Source organism: Ailuropoda melanoleuca, chromosome 12 (genome assembly GCF_002007445.2).
Source record: "Ailuropoda melanoleuca isolate Jingjing chromosome 12, ASM200744v2, whole genome shotgun sequence".
Classification (NCBI taxonomy): domain Eukaryota; kingdom Metazoa; phylum Chordata; class Mammalia; order Carnivora; family Ursidae; genus Ailuropoda; species Ailuropoda melanoleuca.
The window spans coordinates 62,908,635-62,926,033 of NC_048229.1; the positions used below are offsets into that span (position 1 = coordinate 62,908,635).

Below are 17,399 nucleotides of genomic sequence, written 5' to 3' on the forward strand. Positions count from 1 at the left end.
AAGAAACCTGTCCAAGGACCCCAATGTCAGAGGTTAGCATCCCAGTACTTCAGTCTTACTCACTGAACTTAAACTATTATATCATGAAATTTGCCCAATTCTCACCAAGCCCCGCACTGAAAGCTCGACCTTAAAGTAGACCCTCAAATCTCATAAATATCCCCCTTTCCAACTCCTCTTTTCTTGACCCTATTAAAACTCCAGGCTAGTGATCTTTGCAGCAGTAAACAATACACTTGAGTTTATTAACGGGTTTTTTTTAAATGGTACTTCCAGGGAGCCAGCATTTCACACCAGAAATAGGCGGCTTTAGGGGCGCCTGGGTAGCGCAGTCGTTGGGCGTCTGCCTTCAGCTCAGGGCGTGATCCCGGCGTTCTAGGATGGAGCCCCACATCAGGCTCCTCCGCTATGAGCCTGCTTCTTCCTCTCCCACTCCCCTGCTTGTGTTCCCTCTCTCGCCGGCTGTCTCTCTCTCTGTCAAATAAATAAATAAATAAAATCTTTAAAAAAAAAAATAGGCGGCTTTAATTTCCTTTCTTGGGGCGAGGGTTGGAGGAACAAAAAAGATATGAAAGGATAAATGTCAAGAAATGACAAAGGGAAGTAAGAAAATAATGGGAAAAAGCAAGTACATTTCACCTATAGAGCTTAACTTTAGGTGTGGCCTCTGAGGGCTCTTGGTATCCTCAAACAGCTCACTTTACAAGGCATTTCTAAATATCACAAGGAAGTGGGATATGGCAGAAAAGTAACCACCTACATGAGTTTCAAACCAGTAGAATTCTGATCTGGCTCTGCCAAATGTTGGCAGCAAGAGTTACAGGATCCAACAAATAGGTATAGCATCTGCCAACCTGAACGTCAGGTTCAAACAAGACAATGAGTTAAAACCCATTAAGAGTTACACCCTTGGAAATCTGAAAGTGTTCTAAGTCATAATGTCTGAATTTTCACAGGACAGAAGATGGAGTTTAAAACTACAGGCCAGGGGCACCTGGGTGGCTCAGGCGTTAAGCGTCTGCCTTCTCTCGCTGGCTGTCTCTATCTATGTCAAATGAATAAATAAAATCTTTTTAAAAAATTAAAAAAAATAAAACTACAGGCCAGTGAACTTCATCAACTCTAGGTAAAATCCTCTAATGTGACCAGTTGGAAAAGGAAAAAAAATAGGACCAGATTTACAGTCTTTTTCTTTTTTGCAGGAATACCAAGCAGGAGGATGCTGCAGACATAGCAAATACAGGTTGTAACAGGGTATCTGACAATCCACACCATAGATAAGAAAGTGAAAAAACATAAGCTGAATGATAGCACTGAGGCAGGTTAAAGACCAGGCCCAGAGGAGGTGGATGAGCAGAGACCACCAGAAGCTGCTACGAGCCTGCCCAACCTCTCATCCTGGCCCAGCCAACTCAAGTTGACATCAGTGACTTGGATGAGAATGCAGCAGGATGGACGCCTGGGTAGCTCAGTCTGTTAAGTGTCTGCCTTTGGCTCAGGTCCTCCTGGGATGGAGTCCCACACTGGGCTCCTTGCTCAGCAGGGAGCCTGCTTCTTCCTCTGCCTGCCACTCCCCCTGCTTGTGCTCTCTGACAAATAAATAAAAACCTTAAAAAAAAAAGAGAGGGGGCGCCTGCGTAGCGCAGTCGTTAAGCGTCTGCCTTTGGCTCAGGGTGTGAGCCCAGCATTCTGGGATCGAGCCCCGGATCAGGCTCCTCCACTGGGAGCCTGCTTCTTCCTCTCCCACTCCCCCTGCTTGTGTTCCCTCTCCCACTGGCTGTCTCTATGTCAAATAAATGAATAAAATCTTAAAAAAAAAGAAAGAGAGAATGCAGCAGCACACTCAAGCTGTGGATGACCTGAAGCAGGAAGGGGATGCCTAATATTCTGGATGACAAACTGGGTACAGATTAAAGGTAGCAAGATGAAATTTAAGGGACTACTAAAGTTGCGTAGTGGGGTTAAAAATAAATGCGTTAAGAACAAAATAGAAATTAATCTGTAAATCTTAAACTAGATTAACTAGAGTCTGAGAATGGGTCATGTAGAATACCAAGTATCCTAGGTGAGGTCCATAAAACCTCATTGGGCCCCTCAAAGCTGATTGCTTACTGTGGCAGTAGGCCACATTTCTTTCTGGACACAGTTTATAAAGACAAGACAAAGAAGTGTCCAGTGGTCAGTGACTAAGCTCATAGGAGACATGATACTGTTCTGCTGAAGTAATTGGGGCTTATCAGCATGAAGGATAAAGAAAATAAAGGGGAAAGTGATATGTATCTATCTTTGCCTTTCTCAAGGACTGGCATGTGGAAAAGAAAATCAACTTTTGTGGTTCTACAAAAGGTCCTCGAGGAAGGCACATTTCATTTTAACGTAAGGAAGAAATGACCACCAATTATCCCCCTAAGTAGTAAATTCCATGTTTCTGAGGATTTATGTAAAATTAAAGACAGCCACCAATGGCCAGATTGTTGCACAACAGTTCATGCCTCTGGCAGCGAACTATAACTGAGGTCAGTTCCAGTTCCAAAGGTCTGTCATTATTAAAATCATTTATTTCCTGTTGTTTGGCCAGGTCTGAATTTCTTAAGCCATACAGTTCTCTAATGTGTCATCACAAACCCTGAGATCATGACCTGAGCTGAAACCAAGAGTCAGATGCTCAACCAGCTGAGCCACTCAGGTGCCCCAATACTGATTATTTTAATACAGCCTCAATAACTGACACAAATCAGTGTCTAACCTACAGTATGTTATATTCTTGGGGATGCTTCACTTAAGCAGTGTTTCATTTTTATCACATATATAACTTCCAATCAATAAAAGAACTATTACCTGAGAGCCACTTGAAGTGGAAAAATATGTTTAAGTTGTATCTGAACAATAGTAAGAAATAACTTCTGATTATCTAAACCAGTAAGGCTGACAAGAGACAAAATGTTTTCCCTTTTGACCTAAAATAACTTTCATAAATCTTGAGAAGTACAAATCGAAACAACCCACCAGACTATTTAAATAATCCCCATAGTGCTTAGGAAATACTGACAGATAATGGACTAGATCATTCACACTTTAAACGCTTTAAGGAATTTTCCTAATTGTAAATTATTCTTTTGTTTAAAGGAAATTTTGGATTTAAATAGAAAATTTTCTGCATATTGGCTCTCTGGAGCTTTCACTATGGATCAGAAAATTAAAAATTTAATAAAAATTCTGAGTTTATCAAAGTAGAAATAGTTATGGTGTGAAAAGGTCAAAGAACACAAACTTACAGGGAAATAACTTTTGGGACTAAAGAAATCTACAAGGACATGAAGCAATGAGCCAATGGATGTGTAAGTGCTGGTGAGCTTTCAGGCCCTGATACTTAATCACTGCCACAGCAATCAGATTTTAAGTATAATAAAGGCTGCAACAGCATCCTTTGGGGATCATGATAGGAATATAAAAAGAGTAAGAAAAACAGAAAATTGAGGGGGCACCTGGGTGGCGCAGTCGTTAAGCATCTGCCTTCAGCTTAGAGATCGAGCCCCACATCAGGCTCCTCCGCTATGAGCCTGCTTCTTCCTCTCCCACTCCCCCTGCTTGTGTTCTCTCTCTCTCTGGCTGTCTCTGTCAAATAAATAAATAAAATCTTTTTAAAAAGAAAAAAAGAAAAAGAAAAAACTGAGATCAAACAGTTTGGTTTTCCACTAGAAGAAAACTGACTTAAAAACAAACAATAAAGAAAATGTTCTAAGCTTTTAAAAAGCAAAAGCAAATAAACATAAACCAAAAAGAAGTGAATCTGACCACAGAATTTGGGAGTATTCAAATAACTGCACAAGCAGCCTTTAGAAGAGGAACATTTTATTTTTTTATTTTTTTTTTAAATATTTTATTTATTTATTTGACAGAGATAGAGACAGCTAGCGAGAGAGGGAACACAAGCAGGGGGAGTGGGAGAGGAAGAAGCAGGCTCATAGCAGAGGAGCCTGATGTGGGGCTCGAACCCATAACGCCGGGATCACACCCTGAGCCGAAGGCAGACGCTTAACTGCTGTGCCACCCAGGCGCCCCGTAGAAGAGGAACATTTTAGTTAACAAAATGTCAAACATTGATTTAATGTGTGGGAACGTCACTTGAACAGCTTGGGAAACTATTCTAAGTTCTGGGGAAGAACTTTCACTGGGTAAGAATATACTAAAATCCAAATATCTCAAATGGTATGCATTACAATATAATGTCAAATAATGTTTAAAGGCTGATCATTTTTTTCTCTGACCTGTGTTCTTCGAACTTAAGGAAAAATAAAACCATATTCCTAAACAAATGTTTGACCTTATAAAGGAATTTTGTCTTACTAATCTACAGTTAAAATTTATTGTTTTATAAATTACTTTAATAATTCGATGAGATAGAGCATCACAGAAAGTATGTAATTAAAATAGTATTCCTGTTTTCAGATTCCCTGCTTCATGAGAGTTTAGAAGAGTATTTTAAATTGTGTTTCCTCAAGGCATTATATTTTAAGAGTTCAAACTATTCCAATCAAGGAGCTGCACACTTGGGACGTTTGGTCAGCTTGTGGTATTTGTGAGCAAGGTCCACAGCCTTCCGCCCTTGCTGAAAGGGGAAAGACCACAAAATTAAATTCCAGTGATTTCCCATTTTCTTAATTCCACTGAAAAGGTAATTTACTTCTTCTTTGGTAAAGTTTTTACGAATTCTTCTTTTTTCTGTAATTAAGAAGAATTATAGAATATATTAGTACTTGCTGAAAAAAGGGATCTTCTTGAGACCCAAATAATAAGTGCTTAACTTATTCTAAGGATATGAACTATATAGGGAGAAAGCTTCATGCCTGTGCTACTCATCATACAGAAATCCATGTAAATTTAAAAAACTGAGTGCCTGGGGCACCTGGGTGGCACAGCGGTTAAGCGTCTGCCTTCGGCTCAGGGCGTGATCCCGGCGTTATGGGATCCGTTATGGGATCGAGCCCCACATCAGGCTCCTCCGCTATGAGCCTGCTTCTTCCTCTCCCACTCCCCCTGCTTGTGTTCCCTCTCTTGCTGGCTGTCTCTATCTCTGTCAAATAAATAAATAAAAATCTTTGGGAAAAAAAAAACTGAGTGCCTACTATGAAGCTAGGCCTTTTCACTCTGAGTTCTTCAATAAATGTAACTTAATCCTATTGTAAAATACTTGCAATATCTTTCAATCAACACAAGAATTTATAAACATTTGATTGTTAATTCTCTCAACATTCCTGTGAGGACAATTAACAAACAGCTTACCTATCTTACAGATACAGTCTTCCCAAAGGGCTCCATTACTTCATAAAATAAAAAAGAATATCAACACTTGTTACTTTAATTAACAGGCTTGATAAATATTTTTAAAGGATCAGGGTCTTTTGAAATTCATTTTAAAAAACACATTCACTACCTATATGGGTGCTCAGCTTGATTAAAACTCAAAAAATAGGTTATACAAGGGAGAAGGAAGTTTTCAACTATCTGGTTTTTAGGGATACTTTCTACCAGTTGGTGTTTATAAACATAAATATCTTCTGGTGATGATTACTAGGAAATACTTTTCTTTTTTTTTTTTTTTAAGATTTTATTTATTTATTTGACAGAGAGAGAGACAGCCAGTGAGAGAGGGAACACAAGCAGGGGGAGTGGGAGAGGAAGAAGCAGGCTCCCAGCAGAGGAGGGATCATGCCCTGAGCCGAAGGCAGATGCTTAAGGCTTAACAACTGAGCCACCCAGGCGCCCCGGAAATAGTTTTCTTTTAAGCTTTTTCATTCATTGATAATTCACATTATCATTGTAGATAGATGCTGATAAGGAAGACTTTTTTTTGGATTTTTTTGTATTTCCACTTAAGGCTGCTATTTACTTTAACAGGACTTGAAATAGTTGTGCTGGGACAACCTTAGAAAATCTTGCCCTTGCAGGTCAGACTGGTAGCCATTTGTCTACCTCTCCTAGGACAGGAGCCACAGTCCAGATCTTTTAAAAAAGAAATGAAAATCTTAACGGCAGAAGGCTGAGAAGTCAATAAAAATAATGTCTGATTATTACTTAGTGGTATTACTTAGAATGCAAGATCCATGAAGATAAGAATTTTTGTCTGTTTTGGTCACTATCATATCCCAATGTCTAAAACAGTGTCTGACACATAGGAGAGGATCAATAAACATTTGCTGAAAGAAAAACCTTACTGGTAAAAAGTGTTTCAAAACTTAATGTGGGCGCTTGAGTAGCTCAGTCAGTTAAGTATCTGCCTTTGGCTCAGGTCATAATCCCAGGGTCCTGGGATTGAGCCCCACATCTCCCTCTCCCTCTGCCACTCCCCCTACTTGTGTTCTATCTCTCTCTCAAATAAATAAACAAAATCTTTAAAAACAAAAAAACAAAGACTTATCAATGAGTTACTCCTTACTTTTGGGTCTACTGGAAAACTGTTGCTATCCAAGAAATACATGATTTCAACTTCACTTGCTAAATGATTTGAACTCATCATCAGGACTGGACAGGTTATTATAACGCTCAGGATACGGGCATCTGGAAGTTGTTCACAGCCAATTCTCACTTTTCTAATGAAACTACTATCTCACTGACTCCTACATCTGTGTCCAATTCCTCAAAGGTTACTGCAGCAGAATACAGGGCAGCCTAGAAGGAGGAAGGAGCTCTACCCCACAGGGCTCCCTTCTGTGGCTTCTTTAGTGCTCCTCTTAATATGGATTGGGTGTTAGGAAAGAGTAGGGGAAAGGAGGCAAGAAGGCTCAGTTCTAGAGACCTTTATTTTTCAAACCCTCTAAAGATACCAGTCCATTCTGAATGAGAGCCAAGGCTCTTTAAATGCTTAGACGCTGCAAAGGTCTCTTCTCAGAAGAATGGTTTCAAATTTGAATGTAACCTACAACCAAACAAATGGTCATAAATGTCTCTCAAAAAGAAAGGGAAATCAAGGGGGGAAAATGGCAACATATCCAAAATTCTTAGCTTGCCAGCAAAAGAGGTATAAGACCAATCTATTCCACACCTTCTCAAGATGCCTTTCTAAATTCTAAAAAAAAGCAGGCCAAATTATTAACTATTTGCTTTTAGCTAAAGGAATTCTAACCTACAAATAAGATGTATGTATTTATGAACTGGACATCACTTAACAGTATTTAGGATCCCTCTGTATAATCAACGTATAACCATAATTATGTACATTTCATGAACCTCTGCAAATGAGTTTACTATGTAAAATTGTAGCATATTTTTAGTTGTTATACATTTGCTTTTAAGTCATGTTGTTGAAAAAATCCATTATTAATTTGATGCCAACTCCTTGTCAAAAGCAAGTTTTCCAAGGGCAACATGTTTCTATGGAAAAGTAACCATTTTCTAACAGTTTCTATAGGAAATATTTCTGCAAAAAGTGGGCAGCCCTATAGGAGTACTGTATGTAATTTTAACTTGTATGCAGAAATTTACTTAGAAAAAGACCCAGATATAAAAAGTAAATTCGAGGGGCACCTGGCTGGCTCAGTCGGTATAGCATGTGACTCTTGATCTCAGGGTTTTGAGTCAAGCCCCACGTTGGGTGTAGAGATTACTTAAAAAAAACCAAAATATTTTATTTATTTATTTGTCAGAGAGAGAGAAAGCACAAGCAGGGGGAGCATCAGGTTGAGGGAGAAGCAGGCTCCCCGCTGAGCCAGGAGCCCAATATGAGACTCTACTCCAGGACCCTGAGATCATGACCCAAGCCAAAGGCAGACGCTCAACCGACTGAACCACACAGGCACTCCCCCCACCAAAAAAAATTCTTAAAAAAGTAAATTTGAAACTTCTCTTAAGGCTTTAGAAGTGAAAGTGGCCAAGTAAAAGTATATGGCAAAATGTTTCCATATGTATCGAGTCTAAATATCTTTGCAATAAATAAGAGAATAACTCTATAGATATTACTAAATTCCAGGTTATTTTGACAAGTAAGGTTATTCAACTGCTTATTCTGACTCTGCAGGTATTAATTCCATATGAAGAGAATAAAATGATAACATTCTTTAAGTCTCTGTAATAAATCTGGAATGGTGATAAACCTGCACCCGTAATTAAATAAAAATTCTCATAAATTAAAGTCATCATTTAAGAAGTATTTTGATTTTTAAGCAGGGCTCTATTTGTCTCTTCAATTCTGATGGTGTGAAGAGCAGTAGTTATGAACCAAAACCTTCTGCAAAATCTCTCTGAAACACTTATACATAGAAGAGTAATTTTATTCTTAAAATAGAAATGTGATCCAGAGGATAGAACAGGGACTTCTAAAGAAAGACAGGCTTGCTATGTAAGCTCTGCTATTTGCCAACTCACTGTACCTTAAAGTGGGAATAAAATAAAACCTACCTTATAATGTTATTTTAAGAATTAAAGGAAATGTCTGTAAAACACCTAACATACAGTAAGTGCTTAATAAATGTTAGTTTCCTCCTGCTTCTTCCCCAGCTGGCAAGCAATGAATGAGAAAGCAACATGAGGAAGGAAAGTGAAAAGCCTCTTTTCTTAGGAACTATGGCCCTCATCAGAGCCAAGGGTTATCATTTAAGAACCATTAATGATGAGACAGAACAATCCTTCAGCTGTCCTCTTTTTCTCAGAACTATATGCAATTTAGGTTTATTTAAAAATTAAATATATTCACTTATTCCTCCAGAGGTAGTAGATTCACTACTGAGCTGTCGTCTTCTACGTGGGGTCAGCAGAATTTCTGAAAAATACAGAAAACATTTAGGATACTTACAGTATCAATCTGAGTGACAGCACATCAATTCCATTAGTATGGTATTTCCTCCCCAGCCCCCCGTTCTAATGGGAATCCTTAGATGGATTATGAAGAATTTTTAAACCACCAGAGACTAAATCTGTTCCCTGGATACACCTTAAAACACCAGTTGCTCAGACATTTCCTTTTCAACATTATTTTGCCCTCTAGCTTTTTAATATATTTAATGTTCCAGATCACAGTTCAGAAGGTATAGTCATAATTACAGTTTCAAAGCTGCTAAATTAATTACTTTTGTTACAGATAAGTGATTTCCTTAGTTCACTTTTATATCTGTCTTCAGCTTCCACAATGACTTTATGACGATCACATTGGTATGGGCAAGAGTGCAAGAGCTTGCTAAAATTTCGGCTATTCAGGGATTTTCCTACTGCTATGCAACCTAAAAGAAAACAAATTAAAGTGATGTATAGATATTACAAAATATCTAATAACACAAATTTATGAAAATAATCATCTCTATGATGGTAACTGAAATGAAATCAGGAACTTAATTATAAATATGTCAAGAAGCTCAGTCATAGGAGAGATTAAAGACAACAGATACAATACAGTGAAATAAGTATTACAATAGAGGTGTGAACAGTTAGGGTGATATATAAAAGGACCACTTAGCTTGGTTAGGTTCTAAGCAGGAGTCACTATTAGGAAAGATATCCAAAAGAAGTGACCCTTATGCCCAGTTGTCTTCCCCCTCCCCCCAATGTTTTATTATGGAAAATTTCAAACACAAAAGAGTAAGGGGAAAGTATAATGAACTTCCACATACCCATCATTCATCTTCAATAATTATTAAGTCATGCTCAGTCATATTTTGCCTACAACCCACTTACTCTGCTCTGCCCAAGTATACAGTGGATTATGGAGCCTGGAATTGGCATTAAAGTGCCATTTCATCTGTAAATACTTCATATGTATTCCTAACAGAGAAGGGCTCCTTTTCCAAACACACAAAACCATTATCAAGCCTAAAAAATTATGCCTAGTATAATCTAATACCCAGTCAGTGTTCAAATTTCCCCATTTCAAAACTTTCTTTTTACAGTTAGTTTAAACCATGATCCAAAGAAGGTCCACCATTACATTCAGTTGAAATGTCTCTTAAGTTTCTTTTAATCTATCAATTCTCCTCTCTTCCTCCTTGTCATTTACTTGATGTAGACACTGGGTCATTTGTACTATGGAGCTACTCAAAGGCTAGGTTTTATTGATTTTATCCTAGTTAGATACTTTAAAATGTGCCTGCGTGTCCAATAAAGTAGTAATTAGATCTGGATGATTGATAAGATGATTCAATTGGCTTTTTAAAGATATATTTTTAGTTTTATTTGAGAGAGAGAGTGAAGAAATACGAGTGGGGGGAAGGGCAGAGGGAGATAGATAAGCAGACTCCCTGCTGAGCATGAAGCCCGATGAGGGGCTAGATCCCAGGACCCTGAGATCATGACCTGAGCTGAAGGCAGATGCTGAACCAACTGAGCCACCCAGGCACCCCTATTTTAGAGAGACAGAGAGAGAGAAAGAGAGGGAGCAGGGGGCGGGGCTGGGGAGAGAATCTCCAAGCAGATTCCCCACCAGGCACAGAGCCTGACAGAGGGCTTGATCCCATGACCCTGAGATCATGATCCAAGCAGAAACCAAGGGTCCAATGCTTAACTGACTGAGCCACCCAGGCACTCAGATTCAATCGTTTTTAGAAGAGTTCTTCACAGGCAGTATTGAGGACTTCTTAGTGCGTCATATTAAGAGCATATAAAGTCTTTTTTTTTTTTAATGTTAAGATTAATCAGTAGGTTCGGGTGATGTTAGCCACTTCCATCCATTATAAAGTTCCCCATCTGCCAGGCACCTAATGTTATTAGTGGCCCACTCCTAAAGGACTAGAAGTTAGCCAGGCAGAAAGCTGGCTGGAATGAGGACATTTCAAGCACAATGAACATGTGCAAAAGTACAAAGAATTGAAAAAGCATAGTGTGTTCAGAGTATTATAGGTACTTTGGTGTAGCTGGAGAGAAATGCGGGAGGAAAGTTGAAGCTAGTGAAGGTTGCAGGGGGCCAGATAAGAATGGTCTTGAAAGCCATACAAAGTATATCTAACTATCCTCAAGTCAGTGGGGAGGAACTAAAGGATATTTATTAAGCGGGAAATGCTTTTCATTTGTCTCAAAGAAAGCTTAGGTGAAGGTAAGAGGATCAGTTGAGGGGTTACTTCAATAGTCCAGAATATAAATGAGGGGATTCTGAAACAGGACATTTACAGGGAGAATGTACAGATTTCTGTGGTAAAAAAAAAAAAAATGGTGAATGATGAGCTGCTGGGGTAAGGGAAAAGCTCAGGATAATTCTTAAGTAATCTGATATTTGATTGAATGACAAAGTTTGGAATACGCATGGAAACTTTCTGGCAGACTTAAAGAGAACAAATATGCAATAAAATTGAAAAATTGGAAGCAGAAAAAAAATTCCACAAAAATTTAAAATCCAGGCAGAGAGTTTGAGTCAATGAGTTACAGAGAAGCACTGAGGGTTCTTTAGCTTGATGACATGATAAAAAGCACATATTAGAGAAGTTAACAGCAACATGCACATTATAGTTGGGGGTTGGTGAGACTTGAAACTTCAAGACTGCTAGAAAGTTGGTGTAACTGAGGCATGAAGCAAAAACGGCCTATGTGGAATGTAAGAAAGAACCAAATTTGACAGACTAGATACAGGAAATGTAAAGAGAAAAGATGGTTATAGATGATTGAAATCTGGGAGGCCAGAAGATTAGCAACAATACTAACAGAAATGGAATGGCTGCAGGGAAGGCAATTTAAGAGGGAGGAAGATGCTGTTTTAATTACATTAAGCTTAAAGTAAAAACAAGATATTGAAGTGAGTATATCCTGGGTACAGCTGGAAATGGAGGAATGAGGCCATAACTGGTTCAAGGTAGAAGCCAAGTATAGAGATACAGATTGGAAAATCATCAGTAAAATTATAGTTGATGCCACAGAAGTAAATGTTGCAACAGCATTGAGAAAGTACTACAGATTATGTCTTGGAGGAAATATTTGTAGAAACTTGGCAGGAAGAGAAAGATAAAGTAATAAAGGTGAAAAAATGGAGTGGTAATTTTAGACTTCTTGAGGTAAGGACTGAGATCCATTCATCTTTGATACCCATGCCTGCCATAGAAGAAACACTCCCTAAGTATCTGTGAAATGAATGAATCATCATTGAAGAAAGGAACTAGCAGAGAACCATCTCAAACAAAGTAAGGGATGAAAGGGAGTTAACGTGGGGCACCTAGGTGGCTCAGTTGTTAAGCGGCTGCCTTGGGCTTGGGGCGTGATCCCGGGGTCCTGGGATCAAGCCCCACATCAGGCTCCTCCACTAGGAGCCTGCCTCTTCCTCTCCCACTCCCCCTGCTTGTGTTCCCTCTCTCGCTGGCTGTATTTATCTGTCAAATAAATAAATAAATAAAATCTTTTTAAAAAAAGAAAGAAAGAAAGGGAGTTAACGGTTATAGAGCATCCACTCTGCCCTCTGAAATACATCAGACCAGAGGTTCCCAAACTTTCCCACTTCATGGGATCCTTAAGTTCTTGGTGATTTTTTTATGGCACCTCTGGGCCAAAAGAAAGACTGATTTGCCTGTTAAGTCCAAAACAACTTAATAAGTATTTATGTTCTAATAACTTAGTAGCCATTTGAAAAAAAAAAAACATCTAAATTGAAAATAATAGGGGCACCTGGGCAGCCAAATTGATTGGGTGTCTGACTTCTGATTTTGGCTCAGGTCAGGATCTTAGGGTCGTGGGATTAAGCCCCAAGTTGAGCTCCACACACAGTGCAGAGTATGCTTGTCCCTTTCCCTCTACTCCTCCCCCCACTCATGCTCGCTCACGCTCTCTCTCAAATAAATCTCTTTTTTTAAAGTTAAAAAAAAGAAACTAATATTTAGATTTCATTCTTATTAACCACAATTACTCCTAATGGGATATGGGCACCTACTAGATACAGCACAACTTCTCAAACCTCGGAATCTCACTGCCACTGCCACCTTCATTTCCTGTTCCACATTATCTTCATGTGGTGCTTGCTTTTTATCACAACCACTGAAAGCTCAGCTCCACGAAGACAGGACATCATCAAAAGGAATGTAATGCAATCTAATGCTGAAACTGTAAATGACTTTGAGCTAGTAGTGCCTGTAGTATCCAAAAGATGTTGACTGCTTTGTGTTTCACTTAAAATAAATAAATAAGTTTGTTTAATTTATTTATTTAAAGATTTTATTTATTTATTTGACAGAGAAAGAGACAGCCAGCGAGAGAGGGAACACAAGCAGGGGAAGTGGGAGAGGAAGAGGCAGGCTCCGAGCGAAGGAGCCTGATGCAGGGCTCGATCCCAGAACACCGGGATCACGGCCTGAGCCAAAGGCAGACGCTTAAGGACTGAGCCACCCAGACACCCCTCACTTAAAATTTAAAGTATTGTGTAGTGCCCTTGTGAGTTCACCGCACACCTCCAGGGAGCCCAGGTGGATGATCTGGTAAGTGTGTCTTTAAACTATTGAGAGGAGAGGATTCAAGGAATGGCAGTCAACAGTGCAAAGACACTAAAGAGGATAAGAATTTTTTTAAAAGTCTTTGGTTTTGGCAGAAAAAGAGACTTCAGCAAATCTTTACATTTAAGTTCAGCAGAATGGCAATAAAAGAAGCAGCAGTGCAGGGAGTTAAGAAGGGAATTAATGAAAGAGAAAGGAGAAAGAGCAGGCATCTGGTAATAAATAATGAAAGAAAGAGTGTATGGATACTTGAAGAGACAGCAAGTCACATCAAGTATTTAATACTTATTTCCTCTCCCTTTTTTTTAAGTTTTTATTTACTTAAGTAATCTCTACACACAACATGGGGCTCAAATACACAACCCTGAGATCAAGAGTCACATGCTCCTCCAAATGAGCCAGCCAAGGAGCCCTTAGATTTTTCTTTTTTAGATGAAGAGAAATAAACATAATTTAAGGTGGGCCAAAAGGAGTTAATGAATAGAAAGGTAATGAAAAGAAAGATTTCACAAGTATTAAAGTGGGGAGGAAAAAAGAGATGGGATTCAGATTATAGTTAGATATAGCTAATTTTACAGTAATAGAGACAAACGCTACATCCAANTGTGTGTGTGTGTGTGTGTGTGTGGCCTCCTGTTATTGTTTGAGGAATAAAATACTTTCTAAGGTTAATAAAGTTCTCTTAAGTTTTCTTCTTCGACTCTTTGTTTTTTTTCTCTTCTTTTTGTTATAGAGGTCCTTTTCCCTATATTTGGTGATCGTTGGTCATCTGTTCACCTTTAAGAATGAAATGTTCCACTTTCCACTGCTTCATTATTAGTGTATAGGAACACAACAGATTTCTGTACATTAATTTTGTATCCTGTGACTTTATTGAATTCATTTATCAGTTCTAGGAGTTTTTTGGTGGGGCCTTTAGGGTTTTCTATTTGTAGTATCATGTCATCTACAAACAGTTGTCTTTCCTGAACAATTGAATCTGTGAGAGACCCTACATTTCTGAAATAGGGCTGACTGCTGCGGGAAGGAAATTTGGTTTCTACCCAGAACGATCTGGGATCCCTGGTCTGACCCAGAGCATTCAAGGTTCTCAAGACCAAGGCTGACTCTCACCAGAACTGCTTCCTTCCAGATGTGGGGTGAGGTGGACTCGTCTGCTGCTTGAGCATTCCAGCCCTTGCTTGCTACGGACCACCACAGTGTCTTCATCTCTCCCTGCCAGTAAGTTTGCAACACCCTCAGAATAAAATTCCTAAAATCACTTTCTCCATATGGCCACAATGGATCAAACCCGAGGATCTCTGAGGCTTTCTTTATGCTGCATCCCATCATCATCAAAATCCCAAAATTTAATCATGGACTTTTCCAGACTTCTCCCAAAGAACTGGAATATTTTTGGAATCTTTTCTGGAATAAATGGCTTGGTGAGGATCTCTCAGAGATGCAGTCATTCAGGAGAGACAAGTCCTAGGTCAGGTTTCCTACAGCTGTAGACTCAATGACGTTTTGATCATCGCTTTCCTATCATCCTGATACCTGGGAGTCTGTCGTTTAGTAAAAGCTCCCCAGACTCTGTGCGTGATGTTTTTCTTTCCAAAGACACAGGCCTAGACTTGCTGGTGCCCTCCTTCTGCAGACAGCTGTGCTCGGGTCTGCCGTCTCGGTCAGCAGCCTGCCCAGAGTGAGAGTCTCCCCATAACGGACCCCAGAAATTTATCTACATCTTAAAATGCTGCATCAGCATCCAGAAACACTCTCCCCACTGCCTAAAGCACCAGCTCTGCCAGTCAGTGAAAGCTGTTCTCCAGGCCTACTTTGGGGGCACGGGTCCTAAAATGTGTTCCGTGTCATCCTTATGTAATCTTTCTTTGCACCTGCACTGCAGCCTATGCAGCCTCGCTCTGCCTGCGCTGGGGTTTGAGGACCCAGGAGTTTGACTCCGTGCCCTTTTACAAGCTTCCCTCCGCAGGCCCGCGCTGGCAGAGCATACGAGGCTGCTGCTTTCCCCGTACCCCCAGCGTGTGTCTTAGAGGCTTTGCTTGTGGTGTTCCGCAAATGCTTCCATGGGCTAAATCGAACCTGGCCAACATGAATACTAGAGGGATGATTAAACAAATGGAAACATTTAATAAATACTGCATTTGAAATGGCTAGTTTTTCTGATCTCCTCATGACAATGATTAACCTCTTTGAATGTTTNGCTGGGGTTTGAGGACCCAGGAGTTTGACTCCGTGCCCTTTTACAAGCTTCCCTCCGCAGGCCCGCGCTGGCAGAGCATACGAGGCTGCTGCTTTCCCCGTACCCCCAGCGTGTGTCTTAGAGGCTTTGCTTGTGGTGTTCCGCAAATGCTTCCACGGGCTAAATCGAATCTGGCCAACATGAATACTAGAGGGATGATTAAACAAATGGAAACATTTAATAAATACTGCATTTGAAATGGCTAGTTTTTCTGATCTCCTCATGACAATGATTAACCTCTTTGAATGTTTTTTATGCCCATGAATGGATTACTAAAATGGATTGAGCATATTTTTATCCAAGTTTTTATTAACATAAGCAATACAGTTTTTTTTTTTAAGATTTTATTTATTTGACAGAGGAAGAGAAAGGCTCACGCAGGGGGAGCAGCAGAGGGAGAGGGAGAAGCAGGCTGTCTGCTGAGCAGGGAGCCTGATTCGGGGCTGGATCCCAGGACCCTGGGATCATGACCTGAGCCGAAGGCAGACGCTTCACCGACTGAGCCACCCAGAGGCCCCTATGTAGTTATTTTTGGTTTCTTATGGAAATAACCTCAATTGGGGAAGGTAGCTTAAAAAAAAACACAAGCCAAAACATAATCAATCAGAAAAGCATTTTGATTAATTCTCTTATTTTTCTGGTAAAAGGAATGAAAAATAATAGGAAAGGGAAAGTGGGGAGGACCACTCATCAAAAAATGTTTTAAGAAATTTGCCGGTTTCTATTTCAGGAAGGTTTAGGTTGACCCTGCTAACATAGACAAATGAAGGAAAGGGAAATGTGGCACATTAGTTGGTATTTTTCAGAAAGGCTGACTGAAAATATTTTCATGTATCTGAGATAATCAGGGACTGAAAGCAACGTCACAGGATGTGAGTTACTCCGCCTGCCAGCGGGGAATGCAGTTGATAGATGGATGCCTATTTTCTGTCTGTTGGGCAGTATGTTCATGATGTCTCTCCCACACAGAGTCCTTGATCTTTCTTCCTCTGACCGTTTCACATGACTCTGACTCCTTATTCGTGGGGCCTTTTCCTAAGATTCCTTTGCGGAGGATGCAGTCCCGCTGTAGTTGCACAAAGGAGGCTGGGCCAGAAACAGGTCCTTCAGGGCAGGACCCCGCCTTCCTCTCTCTTTGAAGGGATAATGGCCTTATATAGACAAACAAACAAACAAATACACACACACACACACACACACACACCCCTCCTTCCCAGTTTCCTTTTAAAAAAGGCTGTTACAATTTAAAATTTGCACCCACAGCATCTGAGAGGTCCAGCCCCACTGGGACTTCATTAGGACTGTGTGTATGTTTGTGTGCAGATAAACATACCTCTGCAAATAGGTAAAATGAGACAGATAAGAAGATGTGTCTGACTTTTAAAAAATTAAAAATGTTTGCCCCAGGCTTAATGAGATATAATTGTCATGTAATTGATGGTGTCTATGTTAACTTGCACATTTTATAACTAGTGAGGTTAAGTACCTTTACATAGAGATTTGGATAGATCAATGATCAACTATTGACCTGAATAATATTCATTTTCCCAGGGAATTTGTATGGATGTTAAAACAAGATTTGTGTGTGTGTGTGTGTGTGTGTTGTGTGTATATATATATATACAAACAAATATATATATATATATATATAATTTATGTTCCCTCTTATCATAGAGGCTGAGGTAAATCCAGCTTTCAGGTTCTGGTACCTTATACACGTTTGAGATGGAATGTAAATCACAGAATCTTTGTCAGATTTAAGAATGAGTCAGATC

The 17,399-nt window shown here is 39.6% G+C and overlaps 1 protein-coding gene across 1 annotated transcript in view; it reads right to left on the minus strand.

Annotated features, from left to right (window-relative positions):
- Positions 1-4,458: 4,458 nt before the first annotated feature.
- Positions 4,459-17,399, minus strand: part of TERB1 (telomere repeat binding bouquet formation protein 1) — a 47,633-nt gene continuing 34,692 nt past the window's right edge. The window contains exons 17-19 of the mRNA XM_002918441.4: positions 9,063-9,212; positions 8,690-8,755; positions 4,459-4,722 (exon numbers count right to left, since the gene is read on the minus strand). Coding sequence (XP_002918487.1) covers positions 4,535-4,722; positions 8,690-8,755; positions 9,063-9,212 — 404 coding nt within the window. The 3' untranslated portion in view covers positions 4,459-4,534. The remainder of the gene's footprint in view (positions 4,723-8,689; positions 8,756-9,062; positions 9,213-17,399) is intronic.